The 17,877-nt window shown below is 40.9% G+C and overlaps 1 protein-coding gene across 1 annotated transcript in view; it reads right to left on the bottom strand.

Annotated features, from left to right (window-relative positions):
• atf6 (activating transcription factor 6) overlaps nt 1-17,635 on the bottom strand; it is a 35,983-nt gene extending 18,348 nt beyond the window's left edge. The window contains exons 1-10 of the mRNA XM_087835856.1: nt 17,414-17,635; nt 16,324-16,412; nt 15,892-15,970; nt 15,545-15,642; nt 14,760-14,883; nt 14,273-14,476; nt 11,550-11,719; nt 2,927-3,112; nt 1,826-1,917; nt 170-319 (exon numbers count right to left, since the gene is read on the bottom strand). Of these exons, the coding sequence (XP_087691982.1) occupies nt 170-319; nt 1,826-1,917; nt 2,927-3,112; nt 11,550-11,719; nt 14,273-14,476; nt 14,760-14,883; nt 15,545-15,642; nt 15,892-15,970; nt 16,324-16,412; nt 17,414-17,513 (1,292 nt within the window). The 5' untranslated portion in view covers nt 17,514-17,635. The remainder of the gene's footprint in view (nt 1-169; nt 320-1,825; nt 1,918-2,926; nt 3,113-11,549; nt 11,720-14,272; nt 14,477-14,759; nt 14,884-15,544; nt 15,643-15,891; nt 15,971-16,323; nt 16,413-17,413) is intronic.
• Nucleotides 17,636-17,877: the final 242 nt, after the last annotated feature.

A 17,877-nucleotide genomic window follows, 5' to 3' on the forward strand; every position in this document is an offset into this window, starting at 1 on the left:
GGACGCTGGAGGCATTCAAACGGCTGTTTGGACAAGGTGGGTGATCAGCTGCCACTTGTGTTTACATGGGCCTTAATGAGCTTCAGACTGAGCACAGGTGCATCCTGGTCTACTTACATGCTGGATAAACATGCTGTTGTGAAGGCAGTTAGGGGGTTTAGCTCATTACCTGTCGCCCATCTCAGACGGCCTGCTGCCAAGAGCGTCAGGACCCATCAGGCGTTCAATTTCTGCCTCTGGTGAGAAACCCAACAGGTGTCTGCCGCTGTGCTGCATGGAAGCAACTTCGAGCGAAGAGCCCGGGCCACCCTGAAACAGACTGATGACGAAGAAAAAAGTTAGTTAAGAAAAACAAAAAACCCGCAGGTGAGGTAAAATCAGGACACTTGAGTTAGAAAAGAAAAGAAATGTAAAAAAAAAAAAAGAACTCGGTGCTGGACTTAGATGACCGCTGAAATGCACGTGACCCACATCCTGTGCACAGGAGGGATTTTTGTTTTTAGCCACGAGCAGAATCTGAACTCTGATCTCGACCGCACAACCCAAAGGGCGCGTGCACACAAGCAAAAATACACACAGTTACTTTGAGTGGTATTACTACGCTGTGTGGCATTTTCATTTCAAAGGGATCTAACCTCAAAGCGGGCATTTTTTACATTCCAGAGGAGAGCCCAAACACAAAAAGCCACAGATGTGAGCACAGGTAGAGGCTCACGCACACTTCAGATACTGTGAATACAACCGCAAAAGCAAACTCATTCGCAGTCCTGGGAAACTTATCCATGTTTAACCTCGAGATAAAAAGGAAAGAAAAAAGTGGATTTTAGTAAAGAGAAGTTTCAGATCCAGAAAAGATATGCTTGGATCCTCGTGGAGAATGCTATTCCCAGTAGGAAATAAACATTTTTACAAAATGAGAACAGAAAATTTTTCAATACACTTGGAGGTGAACTGCGCTCTTGAGTTACACAACCCCTCCATCTGCTAGCTGAGAGGAATCAAGTCCCCCCCCCTTGGTGTAGTTTTATATAACTCATTACAATTTGTCCCAGTTGTTAATATTACAAGCAGAGATAAGAAAAATGACCATGTGCAAATGCTTTTTACATTTCTTTCTAATGTTTGAAGCCAGAACGATTTTATTTTACTTTCACAAGTGGTAACAGTTTACTTTTGCCCCAGCCCATCGCAGTGTTTTGAGAGTTATTCATCCATTAGTCAAGAAGTCCTATAAACTCTGGCAGCAACATCAGAGGACTGAACTGTACACAAGAACAATACGGCACATATGAACTATTAATCGTCACTTTCTTTTCCAAGAGATTGGCTTTGGTCAGGATAAAGGTAGGCTTTTATAGCATGTGCATTAATGGACTACATACTACTCAGTACTATGCTCTGGTGCTTGGCTCCAGAGCATAGTAGTAAAGTCTTACGGGGAAACCCCCAAAAGTGTTATCATGCAAAGTCAATGACTTTTAATATACACAAATATTAGCTCAACCGATGATCACCTTTTATTTCCTTTTACTTTTTGTTCAATATACTTGATAAAAGAGATTTTTCTTCGTTTTGAGGGAGCGGGGCGGTTAAAAAGTTGAAGACGTTTTTTGCATAATATCTTACATGTAGGGCGTGCTTCCCACTGTGAGTCATGGGGCTTCCCATTTCTATTCAGTCAATAATCATGGCAGAAATATTCATGACAATATCAGCCGTCATCAGCACTCATTTGGTTTGAATTGAATTTCAGCCATCGATCGCTGTATCAAATTACTTTTTATGGCAAGTGAAAGCATTCATCTGTTCAGTGTCCCAGGCTCACCTCATTGGTCCGACGTTAAGAACGAGGAACACCACGACCACCATGAGGCACACCGCTCTCCTTTTGGGTGCTGTTGCTTTCAGCGCTGTATTCTGCAGAGAAAGTGAGGAAACCCATTGTAGTAAAAACTACTTCCAACACGTGCACATAGGGCTGCTCAATTAATCGAATTTTAATCTCGATTACGATCTGGGCTTTCAACGATCATTAAAAATGACTGAGCCGATTATTAGCCCCTCCCTCATGCTTTACTCTCGCGCTGCTCCGTGTGGCAAATCGAGCGCACCTCTCTGCATTTCGAACACGCGTCACAACAATTAAGAGCAGTGGTCTCCAACCTTTTTTGCGCCACGGACCGGTTTATGCCCGACGATATTTTCATGGACCGGCCTTTAAGGTGTCGCGGATAAATACAACAAAATAAAACTAGTACCGGTACCGAAAAAAATAAAATTTATTCATAACACACATGAAAAGACCAAGGAAAACCGAGTAAACGATAAAAACGATAACAAAATAACGCTGAAAACCGATAAAAACCCTGAAAACTATACATTTCATACCTGAGCCTCAACTCTCGCGGCCCGGTACCAAACGACTCACGGACCGGTACCGGTCCGAGGCCCGGGGGTTGGGGACCGCTGATTAAGAGGACCCGAGGGAAGCTCGGAAAGCTAAGCAGAAGTTATTTGGAGAGGAGAGTGACTGCTGTTGTTTGAAAAGAGGTAAAAAAAACTTCAGTGGTGTGGAAACATTATGGGTTCATGAGTCAGACGTGGATCAAGTAGACACAGTGTGTAAACTTTGCTACAGTGTCGTAGCTGCACCACAGAGCAACACTGCAAAGTTCACTAAACATAGATGTTTACATTTTTCATTTATTTTTTATATTGCAAACATTTGCACTGTTATCAGTATTTGCACACTATTTTATATTATTTTTTGACAATCTTTAAAGTCATTATTCAACACATTGTTATTGTCAAATAATCGAGATCTCAATTTCAGTGAAAATAATCGTGATTATCATTTTTGCCATAATCGAGCAGCCCTTCGTGCACGTGTGCCTGTACTGTGAGTGAAGTGCTGGTCGTATCTCACCTTGCTCAGAAGGCCCTCCAGCTGTTTCTTTAGGTTGCCGTTCTCACTCTTGAGCACCTCGTTCTCAGACAGCGCCACCTTCAGGCGAGCTTCCAGCGAGAGCAAATACTCTTTCTTCTTTTTCCGAGACAGGGATGCCGACTCGCGGTTTTTTATCATGCGCTGCTGCCTCTGGGACAACTTGGACTACAGTGGGAATGTGAGAAAAAACAGAAACAAGAACATCGTTTATTATTGAAGTCACGCCAATATTTTATCCTTCCTCGACTCAGCACGTATCCAAACAGGAAAGAGAAGCAGTTACTGCCTAAGCCACCTGTTGGACTGCAGACCACAGGTTCTTCTGACTTGTGTGATAGTTGACTTAAATAAAAAGTCTTTTGAATCACATGAGCAGTTCTTTTTAGTAAAATGATCCAAAAGTGGGAATGAGGAGAAAACTAGAAACATCTCGTGCTTCCAAAAAGTTAGGTTAAGGCTGTCTCATCCAATATGCATTACAGACATCATAAATACAGCATCAGAGGAGATTTACTCAATCACTACATCTCTACTCCGTCACTGGTACCGAACTTACTTTCTGTTCCAGAGTGATCGTGCTGAATACTGCTGGCAAAACATTATTATTTCCCAGAGTAGTTGATCTTTCATCTTTCGAGTGTATTTTTTGGATAATTATGGGAAATAAGCGTGTGAACGTGTGCTTTGTGATTTCACAGTGACTTTGACCGTTGACCATCGAGTCCAAACAAGAACCGAGGATGGGATTAACAAAAAAAGAAACTAAAAACACACAAAATAAAAACAAAACAAAACAAAAAAAACAGATGGGACTGCCCATAAACATAATTACTCTGACCACAGCGTCTCTGGGAAACTAAACATCATTTTACAGTCAATTCTAAAGACGTATGTTATATTCATTTGTATTAACTGCCATTTCATTTCACATACATGTGCTCCGACATCTGCTCTGTCGATTTCTTGAACCAACACTCATGAGAAAGAAGAAATCACAGGAAACCAGGAAAGATAAACCCAACATAAAAGCCAGTGCCGACTGTTATTCTCACCCAGAGACTCCCTCTGTTGCTGGTGCTCTAGTTTACTTCAGTGATAGAATAATAAACAGACACATTAAGGATGTATTGTAAGGTTAATGACAATTCTTCAGCAAATCCTGGCATTAACATCGCTCCAAAGAGCCCTTAAGTGTATGCTTTAAGTAAAATATTTACACCAGGATCCTCTAGGGGCATAAAAGGTCACCTGCAATGCTTCAATTCTATACGTGTGTTTAGAAAAGGTGTCACTCATTGATAAATGGGTTCACACCAGGCACATAAACACAGAAACAGTTTATATGTTAGTGGTCTAAATGTGGAAACAGAAGAACGGCCACAGCCAGCATCTATTGTTTTAACTCTCAAGGTAAACTATAAATAAATAAATACAATTCTGGCATTTTTTTTCAGTTTAGATTTGTTTATCTGAGGCATTTGTGTGAATCAAGACTTAAAAAATATCAACATAAACAAATTAATAAATAAATAAAGACACGCTCAAGTAGATTTTTTCCACTTGACGTCAGTAAGATGAGAACTGAAATCAAAGTCTCGCATGCTAACCCAAATAGTGCATATGTTAACATGACCTCTCTCAAATTAACAGAGCCAGTGGCACAGATTACCCAAACACCTTCATTGTCCACCCACTCCCCAGCTATCTCGCCGCCCCTCTTCTCCAAACACGAACGCCCTCCTAAGGGTAAGTCTGTAAGATCCAGGGTCTAACAGCCCCGCTGGTGATTAAGTTATTTGGATCCCTGTATTTGTGTTCTGTCTCCTGAGAAACTCTTCTGTCTCCCAGCCGAGCTCTGGGAGCCGTGCCACTAGCCCGAGCCTGGGAACACTGCAAGTAAGCAGTTACCAGGGAGTGAAGAGCACGGGGAACTTCACGTCGCGTCCACAATGAGGCTGGGGAGGAAGATGTGGGGCAAGGGGCAAAAAAAAAAGGGGCTGAGTGGCATTTCTCAAGAAGCTTGGCGGGTTGAGAGGCTAACGGTGATACTCGTTCACACTCAAACTATTTGAATGCCAGTGGGAAATGCAAACAAGGGGGGAAAATGCCCATTAGCACAGCACAGCTCATGCAGCAACAGCTGCAGACAGCTGTTGGTTTACTGATCAGCGCCATGTGAATGCATCTAATTGCATGATCATCCCAACTCCTGGTCAACAGCACTTCAACAGATGAATATGGGTGAAGAGAGAAAAGCATACAGGAGTCTGATCGCCACAATGCAAGTGAGGAACCCCTCATTCAGTAAAAGGAGCTTCTGAAAAGCGTCTAGACTTCTTTAAGTTGCTTGAAGACGTTTCACCTCTCATCCGAGAAAGCTTCTTCAGTTCTAAGGTCAAATGGTGGAGAGTCCCAGATTTAAACCTAGTGGGAGTTTCCCCCCACAGAGGGACAAAAGGACCCCCTGATGATCCTCTAATCGCCTGAGCCAAGGTGTGAAACTGGGTGTGGGTCCCAATCAGCCAGGGTTTCGGGTGAGCTCATTGTGAAACCTGGCCCCACCTTATCGTGCGAATTCCTGAGGTCAGATGGCCCAGGATCCCACTAGGTTTAAATCTGGGACTCCCCACCATTTGACCTTAGAACTGAAGAAGCTTCTTGGATGAGAGGTGAAACGTCTTCAAGCAACTTAAAGAAGTCCAGACGCTTTTCTTTGCAAGCTCCTTTGACTACGATGACCTGGATGACTGAGAACCTTCACAGACAAACACCTCATTCAGTTCAACAGTCCAAGGATTATTCCAAAAGGAAGTTTGTGATTAACCATTAATCTATCCAGATGATAGTGGCTTCCTCTAACAGGTCAGGGTGTAAATGTTTCATGATTTTACTGTGAGTCATAAACCCTCATAACTGTGAAACGGTTTCCATAGGTGACATTTCAGTCGAGCGTGACGCAGACAGTCGCCGAGATCACAAGTCCCCCAACAGTCGAAAGGATACGCACAGCACCAACAAAGAAAACATCTTTGCTAATGCAGGAGGAAGCCGGGAGAGAGAGGTGATGAGTTACAGATCTGTCGTAGCCAATGTGGTTGCAATATGTTGAGCAAAGAGCAAGCAGAATGATGAAGCTACTTCAGCCATAAAGTTTGCTAATAGGGTGCGAGTGGATCAGAGCAGAGTTATTATATTATAGTCGTGTATTTTCTAATGTGATTTTTGTTTATTTCGTTTTGACTTCTTGAGATTAATTCAGTTTAGTTTCAGTTAGTTTCCAGAGTGTGTTTGGTTGTTTCAGTTGAATTTTTGTTGTTTAAAAATGTTTCGTTTTAATTTAGTTAGTAATTATTATTGTATGGAGGGCATGAGCCAGAGGCAAGATTTAGGAAAATTAGTACAGGCAGTAGAACTTTTGGAAATCAGTTGACTCTCAATGAACACATCAATTTTAGGCTACGTCCACACGTACCCGGGTATTTTTGAAAACGCATATTTTTCTATGCGTTTGCACCTTTCGTCCACACGTAAACGGCGTTTTCGGTCACTGAAAACTGAGATTTTTAAAAACTCCGGCCAGGGTGGATGTTTTTGAAAACTCAGTTTTTGCATTTACGTGTGGACGTGAAAAACTGAGAAAACGCAGAAAACGCAGCGTCAAAGGTGTGCGCCTTTTTTGACGTCACACTGTGCGCCACGTTATTGTTTTGGTGAAATGAATTTCTACAATACTGTTACTGTTAATTGTTCTCTCTGCAGTGTTTAAATGCTTACATATACACACACAGTTACTGTCCCTCCACACATACGACTCGGCTCTGCTTCTATGCCCCAGCTTTGTTTACTTTTCCCACCGAGGCTTCTAGACTTCTGATTGGCCAACATTTCTGCACGGTTAGGAATATATCGCCACCTGCTGCTTTGGCATGTTCCTAGCAGCGTTTTCCTTCATTTCTGCCTTTACGTGTGGACGGGATTATTTTTTAAAACGAAAACGGAAAATCTCCGTTTTCAAAAAACGTGTGGACGTAGCCTAAGTTAACTATAATAACGCTGGATCAGAGTTCTGGCAGTTTAAGGACAAAATTTCGGAATTATATATAAACAGCGAGCGATTAACCGTGCTGTGCTTATGGAAAAAATACAACAGCTAGTACTATTTTTCCCCATCAGCAGCATGCAGTGGGAAGTGCACAGTGCTTGTACGGTGAGACTACAAAAAGGGGTCTTAAGTTAAGTGTTCGTGTGTTATTTACTCACTGCCTACTTTCTTCAGCTGCTAATGGCAAAGAAAGGTGATTTAAGTGGCTTCTGAGTATTTCACAAACTGCTGACCTACTGGGATTTTCCCACACAACCATTTCTAGAGTTTTTAGAGATTGGTCCAAAAAACAGTGAGTGCCAGTTCTCTGGGTGGAAATGCCCTGTTAATGCCAGAGGCCAGAGGCACACTGTGGGCCTGTTAGTACCAAGTGAGAATGCCAAAGCCTACCACACTATTGTTACTGAACATGTTTTTACCACAGTGTATGCATCTTACAATGGCTGCTTCCAACAGAAATAGGTACAAGGCTCTTCAACATGACAATGAGCTCAGTTTACTCAAAAAGCCTCCACACCCACCAGATCTCAATCTAACGGATTAAGTCTGAGACGTAAAGTGTTGGAACGAGAGATTTGCAACATTGAAGTGCAGCCAGCAAATCTGAAGCAACTGTGTGATGTTGCTGCAAAACCTCAGAGGAATAGATCCAAGCATCTTGTTGAATCCATGTCATGAAGAATTAAGGCCATTCTAAAGGAAAAAGGGGTCCAAGCACTAGAAAGGTATGCCTAAAAAAAGTGGCCAGTGAGTGGATTCAATGTTTTTAATCAAGCTCAGTCTCAGCTGTCCAGCTTTAGAAATATTTCTGATGAAAAAAAAGTTAAACATGCCTAAATATCTGAGTTAGCTGTACGCAGGGACCACCAGGCCTTCCTGGGGCCCACGCCTATAAATCCTTCCATCCTACTAATGGGAACCTTTGTTGAGGCCTGCAATTTCAGACAGGATTGTTTTCCCTTGCATGCATGCACATGCACACAAACACACACACACACACACATGCATCTAAATCCCTTGCCATTTGGGAGCCCATTACACTACACGGACCCAATCCCTGATGGCTATTTACAGCTGCCGCCCTGCACAACACCTGTCTGAAGCATGTAATCCTTTGCAGCCGTTTAACATCCAGGCTTACGCAGGCCAAAATACAGAACTGTGGAGACCAGAATCAGTGACACACACAGACTTACTGTAGATACAACATGCAGCAACACCTGGCACAAGCATGCCATCTTTAACAAGTCCACCACTCTGCTGCAGCCAAACCACAGTGAGTGAACACAGCTGCAGTGCTCTCTCACGAAGAGTCGAGCCTCTTACATTCTCCTTGTTGTGCCACAGAAACAACTAACTCTATTGAAATTGCTCTAAATATAAAAACATTCCATCCTTAACAAAAATGTGTAAAAACTGCCCCAGTTGTCCTTTAAAAGGCTCTTCAGAGGAGCTTTTTAAATTTCCACTACCTTTTTCTCTTGGTAAATAAGGTGAACTTCAAAACTTTGGATCTGTTTGTCCTGCTAACAATTAAATGTTTACAGACCCTTTCTTTTAATCACCTATTATAAACTTTATTGACTTGGTTGGCTTTACAAATGGCTGAGAGGAGTATTTGTTTTGGCCTCTGAGGTTTGGAATTCCTCGACATTTCTCTCGATGTCTGGCACAAAAAGCGCTTCTCTCGACTGAATTATGCCCGCGATAATTGGACAAGTTCCTCTACGCCCTTTTAGGGGTGGACGGCTTTTACAGCTAGAGGTCAACCATTACATTTCATTTAAAAAACACAACAAACCCAGACAAATACCCGATTAACCAAGTTAATATTAATTAAGATGATGTGAACTGTTTTTCATGTTCACATATATCACTGCCCCATGAGATAATAACAACAGAAATCTGGATACATTTTCCCACTGTCACCACAGAAATCACTTCACATGGTTTTAGAGACATTCCACAAATGTGACACATGGTTTTCCATAATTAACAAAGGTTCAAAATATGTTAACTTTTTATTTTTGCAACTTTGCTGTTCAGCCTAACGCTAAGGAGACGTGCTGTGAATGTGGAAGTCCTGCTAACAAAACAAACAAGTCTGAAAGAGGAGACAGAGTGAGAACATGTTTCTCAACCCAATAAAGGTCAGATGAGAACAAGACATGAGTAACTGCTGTGCTGGAGACCAAAGCCCGAAACAACAGCGAATTTGCTAAAAGTCACAGCGAGTCGCTAGCCTCGGGTCTTTAAAAGATCACGACAAACACGCCCACACAAAATAAGACAAGCACTTGTAAAAGTTGGTGAAACTTTATGAAGAGACCAAGAATATGTGCCATAAACAATAAAAAAAACACTACAAATTTACTTTATGTATTTTAAATTGCTGGGGCAGTCTCTGCTGCAGTTAACGGGGCCGTGGTTGCATGTAAAAATCGTAAAAATCAACCAGGGAGAAACGAATGTGTGTGGGGAAAGCGCTGCATTTATGAATCGCCGCAGCTGTCCTGGCATCACCCCTGAACGCATCACACGAAAGAATACACCCTCTGCCATTAATACTGAAAGCAATGTCCTGTCCTTTTCATACTAATCTGTTCTATTGTAGCAAATTTAAAAACAAAACAAAAAAAACACTCATCATCTATTTGCATTTTTACATGTTTGTGTCGTCTCAGTGCTCTGCAGCATTCCTTAAGATTTATCTCTGATTACAAAGTGAAAATCAGTCATTTCAGATCATAACGTGGTCTCAAGCCACGGTTCTAAAAGTGGGGTCTGTGGTCACAAATGGTGGCCGTTGTTAACATTTCATTCGGCCCCTGCGCACAACAAAGAAAGAATGTGATTCTCTACATTTCATGCTACGTATAATGGTGCAAAATGAGACAAAAGGAACAGTTTTCTTCTGTTTTGACTTCTTAGGGGGTGGCTGTGGTTTGGGAGATAGAGTAGGTGTTCTCCTAATGGGAAGGTTGGTGGTTCGTTGCCCAAGCGTACTTTGGTATGATCTGCATGCCAAGAAATCCCGGGGCAAGATACTGAACCCTGAGTTGCTCCCGATGCATTCACCAGAGTGTAGGTGTATGCGATCGTTAGAGAGAAAGCACTAGTCTAGAGGCAAGGCACAGAAAAAGGTGCTTGTGCGAATGCATGTTCTATAAAGCACTTTGAATGCTCATGTAGAGTAGAAAGAAGCTGCATAAGAACAAGTTCATGTAACTTTCAGTTCTGCTCTAGCCACCATAAGTCTTAAGAAACAGAGTTGGTTTCAAGAAATGCCATCGGTGGTTTAAAAAAAAACCCAAAACAAAACAAAACAAAACCCCCCAAAACTACAAAACTTGCACAAAAATGACAACCACCAAGACAAACCACCCTCTGAGCAGTGACATTGCAAAGTAAGTGTTTCCCGTGTGGATTTCTATAGCCCTCCATCATAAACTGGCTCCCTACACTGGCACTTTGAGTGCCTCTGGTATAAAGTAAATGAACGTGCCTGGCACTCACTCTCTATGCCAGTGACTGGCATGGTCCATGCAGAGTAATAACTTTTCTCTCAGTGTGGAAAAATGGATTCATTATAATAAATAATAGCTATAAATGCTTTTTCATTTCCACCATTTTAACAAAAAATCAAAGTTAATGGTTTGTGAGATTAAAATATATACTAAAAAAAAATGTTTAAATGGGGGAGTTTAGGTTGGACAGGATCCACTTCGAGCGTAAACACCCGGAGCACAGCATCACAAAGTGAGCAACTGCACGCACACTCACGACGCATAACAATGCTGCTCCGTGCAAGCGCACACAGGCAAGTACTTGCATGTCGATACACACACGCGCACACAAACACAGGTGTTGAAGGCACCATTTATTCCTGTGAATTACTTGGGCATATTGCTAGTTAGGTAGCAAATTAAAGACTACGACCATCACAGCGTTTTGTGAGCTTAAAAATCCTACCTATCCTTAAGATACTCCTCCACTGTCGTTGAAATACTCATTAAAGGCCTGCATGCTTCTAAAACACACAGGGTAAAAAAAAAAATGTTTTACAAGCATGTAATTTATTTATTTATTTTGGTAAACTTGCTCTGAACGATAATCAGATATATTACTCCGGTGCTTTCTTTTAATTTTATATTTACTTTTAACTCCAACTCTGGAGTTAGTTTGTAAAGCACTTTGTAACCTGCCTATGAAAAGTGGAACAAACAAGAATTATACTACTTATACTTATATCACCACATGTGCCTGCATTTAATGCACCTGATTTTAGAGTAAACACCCAACAAATCCCCACAAAAACAAGTTAACAGTCAGCATACAGAGAAAGATGAATAATCATGACACACAAAATAAGAAATTATTTTTTTTCCTGTATATTTTATGGATAAGAGCTTTTAAACCAGAAGTGGTAACATCTCCGTGTTGGGTGATTATATAGAAACTCTCATAAAAGAAGATTCTTAGAGAATGCTCAGAACTCACATCATCCTCTGAGGATGGGGTCAAAAGTGTGCCCGAAACCACTGGTGGAGCAGCGACGGGTACAGACCAGTCCTGGCTGAGTGCTGGCATAGTGACCACGCTCCCAGAGATGGCCTGTGGTGTTTGGATCTGCAGAAGCTGGCTTGGCTGAGACAGCAAAAGAGGGTGACCTGAGAGAGAGACACACAGGCTTTTCAAATTAAAGGTCTTAACCATGCTAATCATATTTTTATTGTGTGACTAACATAGACTAATGAAGATTACTTTGCTTTCGCATTTATTTTTTCACTAGGGCTGCCACAAACGATTATTTTGATGGTTGACTAGTCACCGATTAATTTTGCGATTAGTCGACTAATCAGATCATCATCCATTGGACGTAAAATGTACAGCTTATTGCACCAGCAGCATCTGCTCTTATACAACTATCATTAGCTTACAGCTTTAAGTGTTTAAGGTATGTGCTAACTAAAAATAAAGAGAAGATGATAGTTTAAAGTTTAATGAAATTTGCAGATTGCTTTGGTGAAGTTTAATAAACCCCTTGCTATCTAAAATATAAGGGGACACCTGAGTATATTCTCGTGATCTCACACTTCTGATAATCAGTTGTCTGCTTGACGTTTATTCAGCTGTGTAAAAACTATAACTTTAATCTCAGCCAAACTGATTTACTCAGGAACAAATAAAATACTAAAAAAAAAAGCCAAACAATAACATTTTGAAGTTACCTAAGTGACTTATATATATTTAACCTGAGTAGCGAAAGACGGCGGTGGGTTTGAAAACGATCTGCCAGGAGTCCGGTGTTCTCACGGCTCTAGTGAGCCTAGCCCCCGGCTAGCTATCGAGCTAGTGGGTAACAGACGTCTCCGAAAACGTCGGAGCGCTTTTGAAAATATGTGGTGTCTTGATAAACTGAGCAGATATTTGAGGTTTCCACAGCTACATTCTCGCCTGAAAATATGTTAAACTTTATTTTGTGACCCAGAAAGAATAATAAGAGTAATATTAAAACTAACTAGCTGCCGCCATTGTTGGAAACTGAGCTGGGCCGCGCTATGAATTCTGGGACACTGCTTCTTCTTCTTCGGGGTTTAACGGCAGCTGGCATCCTTGAACATGCAGTGCTGCCATCTTCTGTTTCAGTCCGTTATTACACTCTTAAATCCTACTACTTATTCCTGCGTCTTTTGTGATTACAAAGCTTCAAACGACGCGTCGACTATTAAATCAGTCGTCGACGATTTTGATAGTCGACGTAATCGTGACTAGTCGACTAATCGTGGCAGCCCTATTTTTCACCCAGCTTTCGTCTTGTACAGTGACAATACACAAAAGAAAGATGAACCCAATGTGCCCTGTAAAAATGGTGCAGGTGGTACACTCCAGTTCCTCCAAACTCCTGCCTGCCTCTGGTGACCTACATACACCTCCTTCTCTTTAACATGACTTTTTTGTTAAAATTACAGGTGGAGAAGATGTTTGCCATCTTGACCCATGGTCTTAAACTTGCACATTCCACCGTGATAGGTTTGTGATGTTTATGAGCTTAAACAGACATAAATGTGCACGTGTCCCCACACTTGAAGTACAACATAGCTCAAATGAAATAAACAAGTAAAACATAATGCAAGACTGTCATTATAAATTAAGGCCTTACTAATGCAGAAGCCTCCCAGAGCGGTGTGCCAGGAACCACTCATCAAGCTGACCCCGCCACCTTCCCCTTTAATGCTAAACCTGTCAATGCTAATTGTGCAAGTGTTTGCCAGTTCTGCTAATGAATGTGTGCATTGCCAACACCAAGTTCTGCGCCCAAGTTCACCATGTGTAAGAATTCATAGGCCTAAAAAAAACGTCAAACGTTTGCTTCAGCATGTTTGTTTGTTGGAAAATAAACAGTTTAATTTTCTTTATTTCCTTTTTCAAATCGTCCCGTTGCTGAGGAGGTTTACTCCTCAGCTGTGAATGTTGATGAGCTCATAAAACAATACCCTTCGTAGCACTGAGCACGCTTGAATACATTTCCATCTGGGGCTTTGCATTTGAATGTCTTGGCCTTAACCATCTGCCATCTTGGCCGTTACAAGGCAGACAGCAGAGCCAAGTTCAAATTCACTTCGAGAGAGGTCAGATGCTCCACCCATTTGGGACCCAAGCAATGACATAAGTATTTACATTGGCTTAGATGCTGCTGATGTAACAAACACCGAGGGCCTGACTGGTCACCCAGAAAGGCTAAAGCAGAAAGAAACAACAGCAATAATGACTCTAATGCACGAAACACATAGCAGCCCATAAACTGTCTCACTTTTTGGTTAGAAAGCAAGCTTGTTTGGCTATTTATTAAAAAATAATGATTTAAAAAGAGCATTTTTTTTTCAAATGTCAGGCAAATATGGACATATTTTGATGAAGATAATCTACTGTCTATTTTCATTCTTATGTATTGATCATCAAGCAAAATAGTGAGAGACAGCCTCACACAGAGCAAAACCTGTGGTTAAAGCACCACCTACTGGCAAAGATAAAACAATTAAATTATTGCTTATAAAAGATTCAGTAGCACTGACAACATAATCCTGATATAATATCATCTCTAAATTATGAGTTACAAAGTATTAAGAGTAAGACATATCAAATTGACAGTTAATATGACTAATGCATTGGTCTGATGCAGGGAGAAGCATGTTTTGATGTGTTGCAGTGTGAGCCCTGACCTGCAGGGGGTGCTGGTTTGATGTTGACTGGAGCTGGTTTTACCACAGGGAGCACAGTGGTCTGCAGAGGCTGGATGATGATTGTCTTGGCCTGCATGGGAGCTGCTGCTTGAGCCAATGGCACAGCTGTAATCAGTGGTTTGGGCTGGATGGAAACCTTTGGGCCAATCTGAATCGGCTTCTTGACCGGCTGAACTGGCTTGGCTGGTGTGCATGTGTGAATATGTCAAAGGACAGGGATGGAAGTAGTTAGACAAGGAAACGGTATTCATATAAATATCCTAAGCTCATGAAAACAAATATGCATTTACAGTTATAAGTTATTCTTAAAGGACTTGTTTTTTTTTCAGGACACGACATCCCAGAGTTTTGCAAACCCATACTGTGGTGCAAAAATAGCAAATCTTCCCTGTTTTAGTAATCAGATGTCTAAATATTGAGAAAAGCTGAATAGCTAGCAGACGTGTGGTGGCAGAAGCTGCCTCACCTCGTACAACCTGATTGGTCCTCTTTGCAGCTTTTCTAGGTGGGGAAGAGATTTCAGAAAAGCCACTGGACTCTGAGCAGACTGAAAGAGGAGACGGCTGCGATTGTGGAGACAGGGCCTCATCCTGAATGAAGAAACAAATGAGATTTAGATCGTGTATCTTCGAGGACGTGATCAGTGTAGTCACATCACTGTTTAAATACGTTTCACCCGTGACACTATAAATTAATTTGTGAAGCCATTTGTACTCTATGTGTGCTCAAGGCACGCCCGATAAAAACAGATAGAGTGTCCTTATCGGTACTCAAAGACTCCAGCAGACAAATGTGTCCTTGGAGAAGTCAGGACGATTCCTTTAGCAGACAAATGCGTGCAGACTGTGTTGGGGCCAGAAAAAGATGTAACCCTTGTCCTTGTTTTGACACGCTGTGAAAACATCTGCCTGCTAAATTATGCTAATACGCTTGAAGCTGTCAGCACCTTTTTTTCCTGTTTTTAACGAGCCGTTGGAGCAAATTTCAGATGGATGGCAAATTATTAATCTGACAAGGTGTTTAAGGCTTTTGGTAATAAGTGTCTCGAGTGTGCGCATCGCCGTCCAAAAGGAAAGAGCAGCTGTCATTGTTTGAACGCCATCTGGATGAAAATTTTTGTTGCTGCAACTGCTCAAAGGAGGGGCAAGCATGTAAATAATCACATTGTGAAACAAAGTGCAATTTGCATTGGAAATGCAATTCAAATGCAGAAAAACCAGGAAGGACAAAGAGTTGAAAAGCATGTCTTACCTGCAAGGAACACGGAGACAAAGCTTCCACTGAGGCAGGAGAGGGCACCGAGCTCAGAGTGTGGGCAGGTGACAGAGAGTCCACGCTCACCTCACCATCTGGACGCACAAGGACATGGAAACAATGGGCAATATGTGCGAGTCTTATTCAGCATAAGCCAATGAGTCTCTCAAGTATTGAACCATTCAATACTTTTGTATTGTTGGACCATTAGACATTGGACAAGTTTGAAAAATAATGACGCACCAATGTTATATGCATGTAGTAAAACTATTATCCCTGAATAATATCCCTTTTAGATTTATTTATATAGTCCTTATTTTGTGCTGCAGTGTGACACAACGTACCTGTGGAAATGCTGCATGTATCCATTTCATTCCATGGAGGAATGTCGATGTCAAAGTCCAGATCTGGAACACCATTGGCCTGAGAAATCAAACATATGATTTTGAAAAAATGGACTTCCTGAGAAAGCAGAATGGAAGCAAAAGCATGTAAGGAAATCCAATAAATGTGTCATTTATAGCTGATAAAATTAAACACGTTTGAATTCTGGGGCATTTATTTGAGTCTACAGTATTTTTTTTGCATGCACGATGTAGGTGGAATTTTTTATTTTTTTGGTGCATGATCTATCCTTGCATAGCAAAACGTGGCTGTAGCCATCTTAGGCTCTACCTTCAGCATCACACAGTCATTTTTTTTTTTTTTTTAGATTTCTACTGGGCAGATCTTTCACTTCCCCATGTATTTGCATATTAAGAAGATGAGTTACTCACATAGCCAGCATTATCAAGAGCCTCAAGCAGCTCATCTGCATCCCGCAGCTCATCGCCTAGTTTCTCCAGCTCATCGAACAGGCTTAAGTCTGTATGTCAATGAGAACAGAACACAGACAATTGCTTTCCATTAGAAATCTTTATCATGAGATTATTGAAGAAATGAATACAAAACAATTACAAAAAATATCTTAAAAATAAGTAAGTGCCACATTTGGCTTTTGCTTTTTTCTTGCAGTTAACTGCCAGTAAAAGAGACAAGCTGGTATGATCAAATTTACTGTATTTAGTTAGTTAGTTCGGCAATGTGTAATTTGGAAATGCTATCAATACAGTTCAGACTGTGCCACAAAAACATGCATGCACAACACAGCATAACACAATTACAGACAAAACTACTAACACCAAAAAATGTACCCTTAAAAAATGTATCTTTTTTGTCTTTTTCAAAGCATAAACTCTTAACAGGCCAAACAAGATTATTATGGTCACACTTTAACAAATCTGTTTCACTTTCATTTTTAACATCTTATTTGTTTCTTCTACATTTTCTTCAAGTAAGTGCAAACAGCAAGTCTATTATTAGTAACCTAATAAAAAATAGCATTAACAATGATAATAATAGATAACATTAAATATATAAATTGTTAACAAGTTTTACTTTTCGAGACCTTAAAAGCGATTATTAAAATAAATCAGTAAAAATAAGAAAAAAAATACATTCTTCGTGTTTTTGTTTTTTAGGGTAAGTTATGCACTTTATATATTATCTATATTTAGTATTACATATCTGTAATAATGATCAGACAATGCAGTGTGAGGTGTGCCCTGTCTCCAGTTACAGTGCTGGTTATAACTCCAATTACGTGCTGTTACATCATCACAGCATCACGGCTAATGCTAAATGGCTAACTTAGACTTAGGAGTGTGACAACAAGCACAACACATAAACCTCCGATTTGTGTCTTTAAAACAACCGACTTATAAAAACTCCTCTTTTATACGTGTTGTCTCTGTTGATATCCTGGGTCAGCTACACTGCTTCTCTCTATGAGTCTTTCTAGAATATGTGAGCTCCGTTGTTGCTTACCCCACTCTCCCTCCTGATCGATGGAGATGATGCCTGCCTCACTATCCATCACAGGGTATTGCCGATGATTTTCGAAGTCTAACGTTAAGTCGGATGACATCCTCTTTTGAATTCATTAGTATATTATCACACTGTAACAAAGCGCGATCATACCACTGTTGATCAAGCGGCTGTTTGGGGATGAACTTCCCGTTTAGATACACGTCTGACTTTACCGTCAGTCTACGGGTGCCGCCGAGGGACTTACAACCCGTCGCGCAGCGAGCATGGGCGCGCAGCTGGGAATTTTATTATAATAATTTATTTTATTGCTCTCTCATTCTCAAAACAAAAACAGTAACAGATACAAAATAGAAGACTGAGTTATAGCTTTCTAAATGAAAGTAAGCAAAATAAGAGATCTTAAAAGAATTACAAGTAAGACATGTATATATATAAATACACACACACATATATAGGAAGAA

Source organism: Neolamprologus brichardi, chromosome 23 (assembly GCF_056152115.1).
Source record: "Neolamprologus brichardi isolate AB-2024 chromosome 23, ASM5615211v1, whole genome shotgun sequence".
Taxonomy (NCBI): domain Eukaryota; kingdom Metazoa; phylum Chordata; class Actinopteri; order Cichliformes; family Cichlidae; genus Neolamprologus; species Neolamprologus brichardi.